The 15,126-nt window shown below is 29.7% G+C and overlaps 2 protein-coding genes and 1 long non-coding RNA gene across 4 annotated transcripts; 1 reads left to right on the forward strand and 2 right to left on the reverse strand.

Moving 5' to 3' along the window:
- Positions 1 to 1,704: 1,704 nt before the first annotated feature.
- Positions 1,705 to 3,033, reverse strand: LOC121132111 (thymidine kinase, cytosolic). The gene is made up of 3 exons (XM_040727560.2): positions 2,801 to 3,033; positions 2,294 to 2,533; positions 1,705 to 2,236 (listed from the first exon to the last, which is right to left on the reverse strand). Exons 1-3 carry the CDS (start codon positions 2,873 to 2,875, stop codon positions 1,964 to 1,966), a joined length of 588 nt encoding a protein of 195 aa, XP_040583494.1. The 5' UTR covers positions 2,876 to 3,033; the 3' UTR covers positions 1,705 to 1,963.
- Positions 3,034 to 5,246: 2,213 nt separating this feature from the next.
- Positions 5,247 to 8,301, reverse strand: LOC121132096 (ras-related protein Rab-8A). Of its 2 annotated transcripts, none has more exons than XM_040727552.2 (4): positions 8,013 to 8,301; positions 7,684 to 7,949; positions 7,415 to 7,555; positions 5,247 to 6,268 (listed from the first exon to the last, which is right to left on the reverse strand). In XM_040727552.2, exons 1-4 carry the CDS (start codon positions 8,134 to 8,136, stop codon positions 6,164 to 6,166), a joined length of 636 nt encoding a protein of 211 aa, XP_040583486.1. In that variant the 5' UTR covers positions 8,137 to 8,301; the 3' UTR covers positions 5,247 to 6,163. The 2 variants fall into 2 exon arrangements, with proteins under 2 accessions (XP_040583486.1, XP_040583481.1); XM_040727547.2 differs by having other exon boundaries at positions 5,247 to 6,271.
- Positions 8,302 to 12,762: 4,461 nt separating this feature from the next.
- Positions 12,763 to 13,167, forward strand: LOC139907151 (uncharacterized). The gene is made up of 2 exons (XR_011783562.1): positions 12,763 to 12,929; positions 12,974 to 13,167. It is a non-coding gene; the product is annotated as an uncharacterized lncRNA (long non-coding RNA).
- Positions 13,168 to 15,126: the final 1,959 nt, after the last annotated feature.

Consider the following 15,126-nt stretch of genomic DNA (forward strand, 5'->3'; position numbering starts at 1 on the left):
ATTTTATTAAGCTCTTGAAATCCATAAATATAGACATCAAGGAATATTTAAAAAAACCTTCAAAAGTTTTGGGAACAATTTCGACAAAAAAATCATGTTTTTACTAGTATGTCTTGGGAATGAGAAGATTTGTAAGTCATAACAGGAGATTAATAGCAAAAATACCACCTAAGGTGGGAAATGGACTGATAATATTCCAGTTGTCACAAACATGTGGATTTGTAGAAATAAAATGAATGATTAATTTGTTTTTAAGAATGCAAACCTTATTTAAAAACATACTTAAACATGAATCACATTTAAATTAATTAATAAGTAAATTAAAATGGTTGAATTCCATTTGCGAAAACCAAAGAACCAGATTCAAAATATTTATTCTAAAATATTGTTTTCTTCATGGAGAATCATAAAACCAAAATACGTTAACTAACAACTATAAATTTTTAATTTTTTTACCACAAAAACGAATTCTCATAAAACTAATATTTATGAATAAATTCCCTGATAAATGTAACTTTTACCTATTGATATATTATATATATTTCCGTAGAAACTTCAATAAACTATATTATAATAAACATCCAAAAAAGGACTTCTAATCCAAAAGTTCAGAAAGAGAAGTAATTTATCAAATTTTGTTAGTAAAGACAAACTATTAACTGAATGGAATAAATGCACATTGTAGGTTAGAGTAAAAGTTTAACAAGTAATTTTTTATCAAATGTTTACATATTTGACCAAAACTGTCAGGTAAAATTCCATTTCTTTTCTAAAATCTACCTTACAAAAATTTCATATGAGCAGGGCTACCTTAGTCTAAAGAAGTGCCCAGGTGGTGAGAAGATTTGTAATCCCTACCAGGGGATAAATAGTTCAATAGAATTTTTCAGCTCCTCAGCGGCCTCATGGGATTATGTACTCCTGACAACTAAATACAAATGATAAACTCTGATATTTTAATTATCAAAGTACTATCTACTAATAATTGACAATATTTTCTAGATTGTTGCGATCTTTTTTTTTTTGTTTGATAAGGGACTAAAAAATTAAGATAATTCTAAGAAATATCTTATCATTTATATTAGTTAAGTTAATTTTTATACTCAATATGGAAATAAGATTGTATAACGATGTATTAATATATATTAGGGTCAGATATATTATCAAACAAAGCATTAGAAGAATATATTTTGGATTGTTTGTCTTATTATGACATAAATTACTTTCCTAAGCATTAATTAAGAAATGGTTGTTTCGGTCCCTAAATTGCTGACGTCACGTGACAATGCTTTAAAAGTAAAAAAAATTGATTTGATTTTGAATACTTTATCTTTTGCTGATATCTGTAAACAATAACATTGCATATAGTATTATAAATACTTATTCTTCAAACCTACGACATGCCTCACTTTAAAAAAATTGAATTTTAAATGAATTTTGGTAACATCTTCGTTTGAAATGATGTGTTGCTCCTAACTTGACATGTAGAGATATTTGTAACAGAAAACCAATTAATTCTATTTTTAAGAGATATATTCAACCCTCATGAGGAGAATCTACAGTACTTGATTGTTTAAAAAACCAAGAAACATCAGATTTTACAAGTAAGTAGATATGATACATGATGTGATTTATAAATGGGAATATGCCATGGAGATCTCTCGATATTATCAAATAAAATAAATTTAACTCAAGTAAAAAACATAATGTTAAATAATATTATTAATAAGAAATATGTTACAAATGATAAAAAAGCAATCAATTTAATCAAAAAATGATGTGTCCTAAAAATAAATCGTAACAATTTGTATGTATGTATTTAAGAGATAGTTAATAATAATAAGTTAACTTCAATTATTGTATAAATGTATAAAAAAGAAGGACACATTGAAATTAATTATATGTAGTTATAAACTCTAAGGAATAATTTCTATATATATATATATAGAAAGAAGGAAGAATCTTATGAGTGATAGCAAGTTCGACAAACTGACATATAAGTCTCTGTTCCACCAATCACCTCAATCTCTTTTTCATTTGTCGTTCTTTTGGTATAAGAACCTTCACCGTAGCAAATCATACAAACGGAATTGAGTTTTGTCACACTTTCAGAGAGAGGCACCAACTCCATAATATTGGGGAATCCCTTTCTCTGGAATGTGCCATCTAGGGCAGCAATAACAACAATCTTTCCACTATTTGCCATCGTCTCACAAAAGGATACTATGTCTGGGAACTAAACAAAGGAATTATACATAGGGAGGCCATACTATAGCTTGAAAAAAAAACTCACAAATTGACCCTCATCAATTCCAATCACGTCAAAATCCATGGCTCTCTCCTTAAGCGTATCCAGAGATAGAGAAGACACGGCATCTAGAACTATTCTGTCATGGGTGGATATGGCGTTGCTATCATAGCGAGTATCTTTGGCATATTTGATATTGAGACATTTGTATTTAGCAATTTGATAGCGTTTAAGACGTCGAATAAGCTCTGTGGACTTTCCAGAGAACATGGGCCCAATAATCAACTGATTTTTTTCATTAAATGATAAATATAATATTATTAATGAACATATAATGGACTAATTAAATAAATTATGAACATAATATCCATATAATACTTTGTATGAACCATTTTAAAAGTGACTCAATATGAACAAATTAAAATAAAATAATGTAGTTAAATGACAATCAATATGTCAGACAGTTTGACAAACTTCCCCTAAAATTCAAGGAAATTATCCCTCCTTGAAGCCCTTAATTAATGATAATACGTTATAAACTACATTAAATACCTGAATCTGAGCGGGGAGCATTTTTTTCGATACACAGAACTGGGAACCTTGCGAAATATTAATGATGTCTCTCATATTATTACTACTATAGTCAATAAAAATTTGAATTATATCCCCGACTCCAAAAGAAGTGTCCGCAACTGCCCTACTGAACTAAGCTTCCCTCCAATTTCTTTTTTCCTACTTCTTCTTATAAGCAGACCGCATACGTATTCGGTATTTTATTAATACACAAACTGTTGGGGGCTGTCCGCTGTTGTTACTATAAAAAAACCAGTATCCTCCCATATCCTCTCGTTTCTTTTAACCCTCTGCGTCATTTCTCTAGTAAGGATAATTCATTGTTTGCAAGAGTGTCCGCGTTTGATTTTCGTGAGATGAGAAAAAATTTCAACTAATGGCCATTTATTACAGAAACGATTCTCGAAATGATTCTACATTTTGAATAAATTAATTATATCATTTTTTCTAATTTATGTAAGAGTTTTTTTGTTATTTTTTCGAATAAAGAGCATACAGTTAGTCATTTTCAGGAAGTCAATGAATAAAAAAGTTATATTTTATCCCTGCAAAAAACTTTTTATCCGAAAATTATAATTCATAGGATAGAGAAGGCACATAGAGTGATATTTACTCAATTGGAATTTCAACCTCATAACTCAAAATATGTATAATTAGGAGTATTATAAACTTATACGAACTTAATTTGTATAAAAATACATTTCAGGGCAAAGTGAAATGTTAATAATTCGGAAAAATTATTATTTAATATATAAAAAATATGGTCAAAGATGTGAAAACCCTATAACCTCGACAATTCATATCCTGATGAAACTTTTCAGGATAGTAGTATACTCCAAGGGTACTCAACAAGTCCCAGGCCGCATTATCCAGGGAATTCCAAGAAAATGACTTTTTATAATAAAAGTAAAAAGAAATATAGTTATATTGCCTATTATTAAGGATGTATCAATAGAAAGTTTTCAGCCGATTCTGGTTCCGATAACATTTTTATGGACGATTTCGATTTCTTATTATGTATGAAGGAATTTCTTAAAATAATTACAAAATTGTTTACTTTTTTTAATGGTTAACTTTTTATTAATTACGGTTAGGGGAAAAAATACAAAACTTATCAATCATAATTAGTTGTTAATAAATTTAAAAAGTTAATTCATCTCATTGCTCAGGAGTCTATTTATTTTTATCTGGCTCATAATAGGGAGTTTCAAACCGCTCCTTTGTTATACATTTAAAAGCAGCCTCCTTGCCTCTCGGCCTCTGATCTAATTTCAACTCCTTCACTGATAAACCGTATGATATGATAGTATGTCTTGAACTGTCTCCAGTTCTTAAGTTTTATATGCTTGCCCTAGAAATTGAAGTATGTATAAACCAGTGCTCGAGTCCGGACTCGTGTCTTTCTTAATGGACCGGGACTGATAAATATATAAATTACCAATCTAAAAAGTTCTATCAAGATATAAATTGTCAAGTTCTCCTTGTAAATAAATGGTATTAATTGACTGTCACTTAATAGTGATCATATTATCAGATCCTATCATTTCGTTCATAACATAAAATCAAATTTAGCCTGGGTTTCACGTAATAAGTCTTTCCATCTCATGATTATTTGATAAGTACAATAAATTGAATGTTAGTTCGGATCATTAACAATCTAGCTCTGTAGATCTACGCAACGAATTACTCAGTTTAATTATATCGATGTATTATAAATAAATATTGACGAGTACTTGATTCATATCTACTGGATATTTGATAAATAAACTTTTAATTATTCATTAAAAAAGGAACTAAGGATATGTTTCAAAAAGATTCATGAAATAAATTATTATACTTCATTTGCAGTTGATTTCAAGCCTTGATAAACACATAGGAATATTCATGGAGCTCAAACACATAGTATTACCAATATGAACAACAATAAATTTGTAACATGATTCACATTGAACTTTGGCAAGAGGGGGATAACATTTGTTAATACTTAAGACGTTGGATATGGAAGGAATTACAGCCATCAAAAATTGGCATGGAGCAAATCCTTGAAAAGTCTGCTTACCCGCTTTATATATATGATGTGTACAAGTTGTAATTTCTTCTTTTTAAATGCATCAATTAACTACTAAATTGGTCACTCTAGTAACCAACTATTAATTGATACTATCATTTCGTTTTGAGTTATTCAAATTATATGGTTATTATGTGTTGATGACTGATATAACTCTAAGCATTTGAACTTGATAATGAAATTTACAGTAAAATAGTCAAAAATTACACCATTAATGTATAAATCATTATCCTCATTCAAGTACTGTAATTCCTTCATTTAAAATTATTATTCCCATTTTTTGCTTACAACGAATACACAACATATATGTATCTACTATTTTTTGTTATCTTAGAAATATGATAAGTTGTAAAACAATACTCTATCAATATACATTTATTTAAAATGAAAAAAATAGGTTTTTAAGCAAAAAGAACAAGTATACTACATCATATGTATATTCAAGGGCGCAATAAGAATATTATGCATAAATAAAGCAAGAAAGATTGGGGGAAAGAAGTCAAAATAAGACAGATGTATTTAAAATGAAATAGAATGATAATGAAAGAATATCTCTTCATTAATTAAATAATATATGTATGATTAATATGATCATCAAACGATTATTATTGTTATCATAATTTATTTAACAACTAATTGGAGATCAATAAATTGTGCAACCTAATTAATAATGATATCTATTTTTAGAACAATATGAACTAATTATTTTTTTAATTTCCATCGCATTGGTACTTGTAATGCCATCTCCCTTCCCTCCCCTCCCCTTTGATTATAATGATACAAATTATCATGGACGCTCATTAATGTACATACTACCTAATCTAGACTTAACTTATGCATATCAATAAGAAGATTTAATAGTTTAAGTTAATATCAAACACATATAAAAGGAATAGAGCAGTAACATATTTCAAGCTTGTTTTGTTCTTGTCAACCACAAAATCACTTTAAAAAACACACATATAATAATAAACAGACGTTTTGGAGAGAGAAAAAATACACTGTTCCAAATAGTACTTATTAACAATGTTTTCTAAAAATTCAATTCTTTATGTAACAGTTCCACCATAGGGAAAAAATATATATTTTTTAACATAAATTAAAAAAGATAATAATCGAATCTGTCTTTAGAAATGAAATGGAAAAAAAAAAAAAAAAAATTGGTGAGGCGGCGGAGAGACGTTTTAAGATATTTTTCTAAAAAAAATTTTTTTTGTTTCTTTTTTCTTGAATATGTCAAAACAAAAAAAAAATATAAGTAAATAAAATATTTATCACAGTATCGAACATCGAGAGAACCACTGCATTATATTACGACCTCTTCCATCATCTTTTCCCAGCTGATGACCTCTATCTTGTCGCGGAGGATTGGATGCTTCCTGAAAAAGTAAATAAAAATATATGAATATGGATATTTCTATAAATAAATAAATACAAAAACATCAAAGCCCTAAATTAAATCTTAATTGCATCAATCAAACAAATAATCAACAAAAGCGCAAAATAAAAAGTTAAAAATAGCATGAATCAAATTTGTCCTTCATTTCATGAAAAACATATACAACAACAGTACATATGCCCCGAATTTATGTCTCTTCTAACAATGATAATAATTATTATTTATGTTTTTGTTGTATAGGTTATACATACATAAAGACGTAATTAAGTACAAGGGAGTTTGTTGTTAATCAAAATATCCGACTCGGTTGGATAATATAATAGGGAGAAATAAACAACCAATATTGAATAATTACATAATATATTTTTTTCCCCAGTACATAATTAATTAAAAATATATCAACACTACTAAAGGAATTCAGGGATTAATTAATCTAAACACAAAATAAGAGAGATTTAAACTAAAATTGTATATTATCGTCATGCTAAATCAAATCATCAACTCTACCCAATAAGTTTTACAAATTTAATACTAATACAACTATCAACTAATGTATTTGAAGCTATGGCACAGTAAAATGACATACACTAAATCTTCAACATCTGTGTCAGACATGCTAATAACAAATACTAAAAACTACTGGTCACTGAGGAATAATATTTTAGCGGATTAAATGAAATTTACTTTATTCAAGACTCCTTTTCTTAACTTACAGTTAGTGAAGAACAAAAAAAAGTCCATCGTAATCAAAATTATTATAACGAGTCTTTAAAATAAGTTCCATATCTTAGATGGTATGAGAAGGATTATTTAAAAAGTACGTACTCAAATTTGGACTATTATAAAATTAAATGTCTCGTTTTAAATATGCATTTATAAAAGAAAGAAATAAAAAAAATCTACAAGTGATTAAAACACATACATAAAACAAAAATATAAACCAATAATCTTGATTTTTTTAATTACCTGCTACACATCATCGAAGAAAGAATAAGAAAAAAAAAAAATAGATATCGGAGTTAATTACAGTTATTTTTAAATGATATTTAAATCATTATAAATGAATTGTGTGTTTTCTTATAGTCATAAAAACATAGATGTACACGTCTGCATGAACAATACTTACTAATCGTTTTTCCATTTTCGCTTTGATGTCTCTAGCAAGAGTAAAAAAGGCTTCTTCGACGTTTATAGAAGACTTAGCAGATGTTTCCATGAATTTGATGCCGTACTCGATTGCAAGGTCTTCACCCTTTTCCTTGGTAACCTATAAACATAAAAATAAGTATGGAACAAGGCATATGATTAATTTAAACAAAAATTGACTAAAATGTAATTTTTCTTTGTAAAAGAGCAAGAAAATAGTAATGAGTTCTAAAAGAAATCCGAGTTTACTTTTCGCCGATCATTAATGTCACACTTGTTGCCGAGAATCATTTTTTCAACGTCTGCGGATGCATGCTCTTCGATGTTCCTAATCCAATTTTTGATATTGTCAAAGGATTTGTCGTTGGTGATATCGTAGACAAGCATGATACCCATAGCCCCGCGATAATAGGCTGTGGTGATGGTTCTGAATCTTTCTTGGCCCGCTGTGTCCCATATTTGTAATTTAATCTTTTTACCATCTAACTCAATTGTTCGGATCTTGAAATCGATACCTGGGAGGAGAGAGGAGAATGAGGGGTGAATGAATAGATCCTCGAGGAAAAGAGGAGTCTTACCAATTGTTGAGATGAAGGTGGAGTTGAAAGCATCTTCTGAGAAACGAAAGAGAACACAGGTCTTTCCCACTCCAGAGTCTCCAATCAGAAGAAGCTTAAACAAGTAATCGTAGGTTTTGGCCATTTCTATGTCTGTATAGCATGGAGCATAGGATGGATCAAGGAGATTTCCGCCTCCAATGAGGAAATAGCTAAGGGTAAAAAAGGAGCTGCTCCCAGGGCCGGAGGAGCCAAAACGCACGCTCTTTACTTGAAACAGGCCTTCTCTTTCTTCTTCTTTTCATTACTCATTCACTCTCACGCACACACGCAGACAAACTTCAACACTTTCTCTCACTCTCTATCTCTCTTTCCCTCCATCTCTCTCTCTCCTCTCACTCCCCCTTCTCTTATTCAGTATTCTTTTTTTCCTTTCTTACTTGCTCCTTCTTTTTTTTTAATACCAAACTAGCCCAAATTGGACCGTTTCCTCCACAGCCCTCTTCTCACCAATTAAAACTCTACACAAGTGTACTATCCCTTCAACCATATATTATTCTCTCAACCTACACGTACGGAACTACTTGTTAAAAGGATAGAGATAAAATACCCTGAGTTCTAATATTGCCTGGAGGAGCACAAGCTCCAATCACGCAACCTGTTGTGGTGAAAAACTTCATTTTTCATAATAAATTCGACTTGGTGAACTAACATGAACTTTAAAGATTTATTGTAGTTGTAACTTTATATCAACATCACGTGGTATTTTAAGTAACTCTTCCACTTTGGGATAATATTTGAAATCCTAATAATTATATTTAAATTCATATATATTTTATTATGCCTTTTTTTTTTAAATTTACACCAAAAACAGATGAAAGGCTTACTTTAGAGGTAGAAGTTAATGCAACGACGACCTATTAAATAATGAACAAGAAAGAAGAAAAAGGGGCACACAACAACCTTTTTTTCTTTTTTTAATCCCTAAACTAATTTTTTTCTTCACACAGATCCTATTTTTACTTATACCGTACATTATTACTAAAGTTGACATGTTTGTAATAAAAAAAAATCTACTTTTAGAAATTAAACTATATTTTATTATAATTTTCATGTTTTTGAATACTATTTTTTTTTTTTTTGACTGCGTCAACTACTTTTTCACATAATCACTCTATATATTTTATCAATGAGCTCTAATACTATCCGGAAGAGCAGAAGCTCAAATCCCGCAATCTGTTGTTGTGAATAAGATTATTTCTTATCATAAACTCCACTTGGTAAACTCATATGAACTTTGTACAAAAATAAAGCTATAATATTTCCTTATCGGTGTTAATTTTTATGAATATCACGTGGTATTTTAAGTAACTCTTCCTTTTGGGATTATACTTGAAATCCTACAAAAATATGTTCAGCAAAAAAAAAAAATAGTTTGACTTAATGAATACATCTCAAAATCATAGTAGATTTATATTAAAGGGTTTTCAAATGTACATTTTCAAAATATTATTAAACTGGTTATTTAAAATTATAAGTTTGTCCTTCAAAAATAAAGTGTCGGGTGTGTACAAGATTTTGTAGTAAGTTTTATTCAAACAATATGAAATATTATCTTCTCCACTGATATTTGAATAATAATGTAACTATTTCATACCGATGATTATGTATTTATATGTTACAAGAAGGTATAGAAAACTTTAAAGAGACTGTATCTATTACTCATATCCCAATTCTAGAGTTTAGAAGGGTCAAAATAATGTAATTTTAAGTAAATACATTTAATTGAGCCGGGGGTTGGTAAAGTGGTTTATATTTACATGCAGAGTTGAATGGATTATGAATTAGAAGAAGTTTTATTCAAATAATATGAAATATTCACCCATTAATAATATAATTAATTCATTGAGATGAACAAGATTCTTATATTATGTGTCAAAATAGAATCAAACTGTATCGATTTACTATATCCCCATTCATGAGCTTAAAAGGACCAAAATAATGTAATTTTTAGTAACTAGATACATCTAATTGCCATGAAGTAATAATTATGACTGATGAGTGAGTTGGGACTCAGTAGAGTCACGTGTATTTACTCACAGAATTGGTATGGAACAAGAGAATATGTACATTGATCTATGATTTGGAGTTACAAATTTTAAAATAGCTGCAGTTTCGAAGCCAGGATATATAAAAATAATAAATCTAACCTCAAGAAATTATTCAAATCATACTCTAGAAATTAAATTTAAATTTTTAGTCCTTAAAATAATAAATAAGAGTAAAAAATTTCATTAATACTACATACATCTAAAGAATAAATTATTCTTAATTAATAGTTTCAGTTTGGAATAATATTTTGTGATCTCGGCTCTAAATTCAACCATTTATATTAGGCAATTCCAAATGCTTTTGACTCATTGGGCAAATACATTCGACTCTACCGACATTAACAATTAATCACATTAGTATCCAAAGAAATCGTTTTTCGAAAAATGTTATTTAAAGGCCGTCATGCCTTGAGGTTAAAAAAAAATGTTACCAGAGCCGTCTCTTGAGCCTTAAAAACCTACATTAAAAATTTCAGCAAAATCCATTTTGTTCTGACATGATTCCGGACAAACACACACACAGACAGACATTTGTATTTAATATATAGACTAGAGTAGGTTTGCTCGGCGTTGCCCGGACGTCATATCTGAACTGATGCTATCTCAAAAGGAAACAGAGTTGAGGAATCTGTGAACAAAAAGAGAGAGACTTGCCTTAATGTGGAAGATAACCTCAGTATTCAATTATGTCAGGAAAGTTGGATTTCTCGAGTGATTGAATGAAGGCCTCTAGGAGAAATACCAGAGCATTCAACTCATATTGCGCAGGTTCACATACTGACAATCTTTTTTGCAACAATGAGTAATGATTGAGTATTTTAGCTACTTACAACAAATGACATTGTAAGCAAATAAATTGCTGAACAGAATAGGTATGTCGCCATCTCCTGACCCAAAGTAGGGAAAGGAAATGTCAATTGATGTGGTTAATAAATAGTCGAATGGTACCGCTCAGATAAATCAAGCTGAATATTAACTGGGGGAAAGACTGTGTTGTCGTACGGAAATTACCCTACAGAAACTTTTAATTTTGAACAATTTGAGAGAACTATTTACGAATTTAAAGGATATCAATACCGATTTATGCAAAAGTTTTTCGAAATTCGCTAATTCCAATCTTTAAAATGAGTATTTGCTAGTGCAAGTGGGACACATTATTGTGGCTTAGTTTGTAATCCTGCATTGCCCTGTTGTTTCATTAATATATACATGTGAAAATGTGAAATCATCTGACGTCTAGAACTTACTAGTATTGGACTTCCAATTTAAAGTTTCTTGGAAACATTTTAGGTCAAAGCAGAAAAACTGGAAAAGCATGATTTCAATACTAAGACATAAAGTAATTTTTTGAATTAAAAAAAATCTTTTTCTGTTAATTTCTTATATCTTTGTAATGAACTAAAGTAACTTTTTTCAAATAATCAAATAATAAACAAATAAACCTCAGCCAATTTTTAGGGAAAATTATATTAGATGGAGGTTTGGCTCTACCAAGTGTCCATTCAAGTTATATTTCTATTTTGGAACAAAGGTTACGCAACCTTTATCTACTTATTTATTAAACCCAATATTGTTTTAAAATAATTTATGTGTGTTTGTGTGTGATGTACGCCCCGTTCTGAAAAACATTGATAAAAACGCATTTATTTTAAAAACAGAGACAGATACAGACTTTAGACATGTAATAAAAGTTGTTCAGAATTTTGAGTCATGTACGTTAGGCTATGTTTAATTCTGATCAGACCCGATTCCTGGACTATGGAGGGAAAGTTTGATTTATCGCTAATAAGTTGATTTTTTTAATAAAACAAGATTCAAATTTTGTTTTAATGTATGGGTTGTCGATTCAAAAATGCACCAAAAAATTTAAAAAAATAAAATAAACGAATTATTGTGGTAACAGAAAAAGGAACAACTTATAATTTATACGATCCCAAAAAGGGAATTAGGAAAAAGATGAGAAAGTTAATTTAATATAAATTTTAACATAAATTAGCTAAATATAATCTTTTTAATTTTTCATTGGCTATCTTTAATATAGCGTGTTCGTGCTAGAATTTCATAAGAAAAAAATAAAAAGGTAAACTGAAATAATCAATTCTACCTTTTTTTAACAGAAAATATTTTAAAAATGTAATGGTTTATTTCATCCGCAATGTGTCGTGATAGTATTCAATATGTTAATCTCTATTAATAAAACAAAGTTGCACTCTTGTGTATTTTGAATAGCATCAACCCTTGATTTATTCATAGTAAAAGGATGCCCCATTAAGAAAATACGGGCATTTCATTATGTGACCATGAGATACAATTTGAGTATTCTGTGAGTCGATACAATTTTACTGAATTGAGTCTGTTCTTTTGTAAAAAGGTCTTGCTAATTCTCGTGAAAAAGTCTTTAAAAAGTACCATTGATTCAATGTAAGAGCCATCTAGCGAGTAAAAAATAACTTATGAATGTATGAAAACCCATTACTGGGTTCACTGCATATAGTGCACCCTGACCTATACATTATAAAGAAAAAAAAGGAGTGTAATATTTAAAATAAATGAAATCTCGCAAACGTTTAGTTCAACTCATTAAAAAAGAAAGAAAAAGCGGGAAGTACTTTATCTAAAATTAAAAAAAAATGAACATAACATTAGATGAGGCTTAAAAATGGGCTTAAGCACTCCCTGGCTCATCAAGTCATATTAATTTGTTCCCCTTTGAGTGTGTTAAAGATAAACTCCCACATCAACTGGCAACACAAATCTAGAGATTCTTATCAGTTATTTATACTACCAACTCTATCTTGGGATGGAATATATTGCATTTGGTTTAATGGTAGTATATCAATTCCTAGGATTCCTTTAATTTCTTGTTAACAGTTTATTCTTCGCTGCGGATTCTAACTCCAGCCAATGATTTCTGGAGTCTCTCCGAGTCCCCGGCACTCAAACTAATTATCTTTTCAAAGATTGCTATAATTATTTGCTGTTGTAAACTCTTATCTTTTGTACTCCAGATCACTGACTTTTAAATGTTTGATTGTCATTTCTAATAAATAATGGTTTATTAATTATTATGTCAAATGTATATTATTTTAGAAGAATTTAGGTAGTTAAAAGTCCAAGAAAAAGTGTTTATTTTTGTGCTCCTTTGGCTTACTATTTTTATTTTTTGATTGAAAACTTTATTTGGATTACAAATAGACGATGGCATACCCAGTAATTTCAATTGATCAGTTAATACGGGTTTTTTTATATATATTATTCAAATAAAAACAAATTCAATCCAAGATCTCTATTTATATGAACAGTTTTTTTCCACCTACACGATATCCCTATTAAATTTTTAATGGCTAAAACTAAAAAAAAAAGCCCCACATAAATAGTTAATTTATTTCCTATGTTGTGAGATTTAAAATGTGTACCTACAATTAATAAACTCTGAACGATAAAATACAAAATATCAAGTTACTCAATAGCATCTCTCAAACATAAGCAGATGAAACCTAAAACTGTATTCAAGCTCATACAGTTATGAATCCGGGCTGAGTAATAACAATTTTATTCCTCAGCTTTGAAATGTATTTGCTTAACTTTGAGATGCTTTTAGGCATGTTGAACTTCCACTATGAATATGACTACGAATCTAAACGTGTGAAATCCATATTGACCATTAATTATTCAAATTAAGTAAGGTAGGACAATTCATTGTAATTTTCAATTTAAAATTGACAGATCTCATGTCATTCTACGTATAAATTCTCATCGTCTTTTCTCAGACGAGTCAGAGCCCAAATTGCATCAAGTATCTGGCACATAGTCCACATACTTGTAACTTCATGACTCGAATATTACAGCACTGTCGAAAATCCAAGATAATTATAGCATGTCTTTGAAAAATTGATGAAATAGACTCCATATGAATAACAATTCTCGGCTAAAGATAGACTCTGGAGCGAGGAATAAAACGTGGATTGTTATAATGAAGGAATCCTAGGAATGGAATTACTTTGCATGCGTTTGTCGAGTGCCCTTTAGGGTTTTTTTAATTGAATCTATTTCTCTAAATAGGGGGGAGCATTGATACCTTAAAGGCAACAATTTTGTTTGGGTTGTGTGATTGTTTTTATGACTTTTTATTCTTGGATTGTTTAACTGCTTTTAGCTGTAGATCTTGGTTAGGAGTACTAATTTTATATTTTATGTTTTGTATATAAATAAACAGAGGTGGTAGTTCACGAATAAAAATCTCGAGATTTGTGTTCCCAGCTTGTGAGGGAAGTTTTGCTTTCTATTTCATTTTTCTATGATATTATCATAACGGGGGGGGGGGATTGATGAATGATCCAAAAGGTAGTTGTCAAGCTACAATTAAGTAAATAAATCCCTATTGGCTATTATCCTTCTTGGAGTTGTATTATTTTGCCGCAACACGGCGCCACTATCTGAAGCCTTGATTACAAACTAATATAAGTAAACAAAACGCTCATGCCCTATTGAAAAAAATATAAATTAATTTTAGCTTCCAAATAAGATCCTTCATTTTAATTGATTTTTTTGTACGATACGACACATTTTTTTGGAATTATAATCTTGAACTTTTCATATGCTTCAACGTTTTTACAAATTGATTTAACTTTTACTTTAATCTCTCACGTCAAAATATGCCTCTGAATCAATATTATATTCTAATTCGCGATTGTTTACAACGAGCTATAAAGGTCAAACCTATGTCAGTTGAAGGTTTTAATGGTCATTTTTCTGTTTCACGGCTTAAATAACACTAAAAAATGGAGATTTCAGCCTAGAGGAACCGATAAATACAGTTTGAAATTTAATTTTAATGGGTTTAAAGGACTCTAGTGAAAGAGCGGGGGGCGTGAGACGTCCTGTTCAAAATCCTTCACTTTGACCCCCCTCCCCCTGGCTGGAACATGTAGCAGCTTCTAATTTTAAGCCAATCAAAATTGAAAACTACTAAATCCTACCTTCATTGCTTTGAGTGTCCACTCTTTGACTAAAATCCTTATATA

The sequence above is a fragment of the Lepeophtheirus salmonis genome, chromosome 1 (assembly GCF_016086655.4).
Source record: "Lepeophtheirus salmonis chromosome 1, UVic_Lsal_1.4, whole genome shotgun sequence".
In the NCBI taxonomy this organism is placed as follows: Eukaryota; Metazoa; Arthropoda; class Copepoda; order Siphonostomatoida; family Caligidae; genus Lepeophtheirus; species Lepeophtheirus salmonis.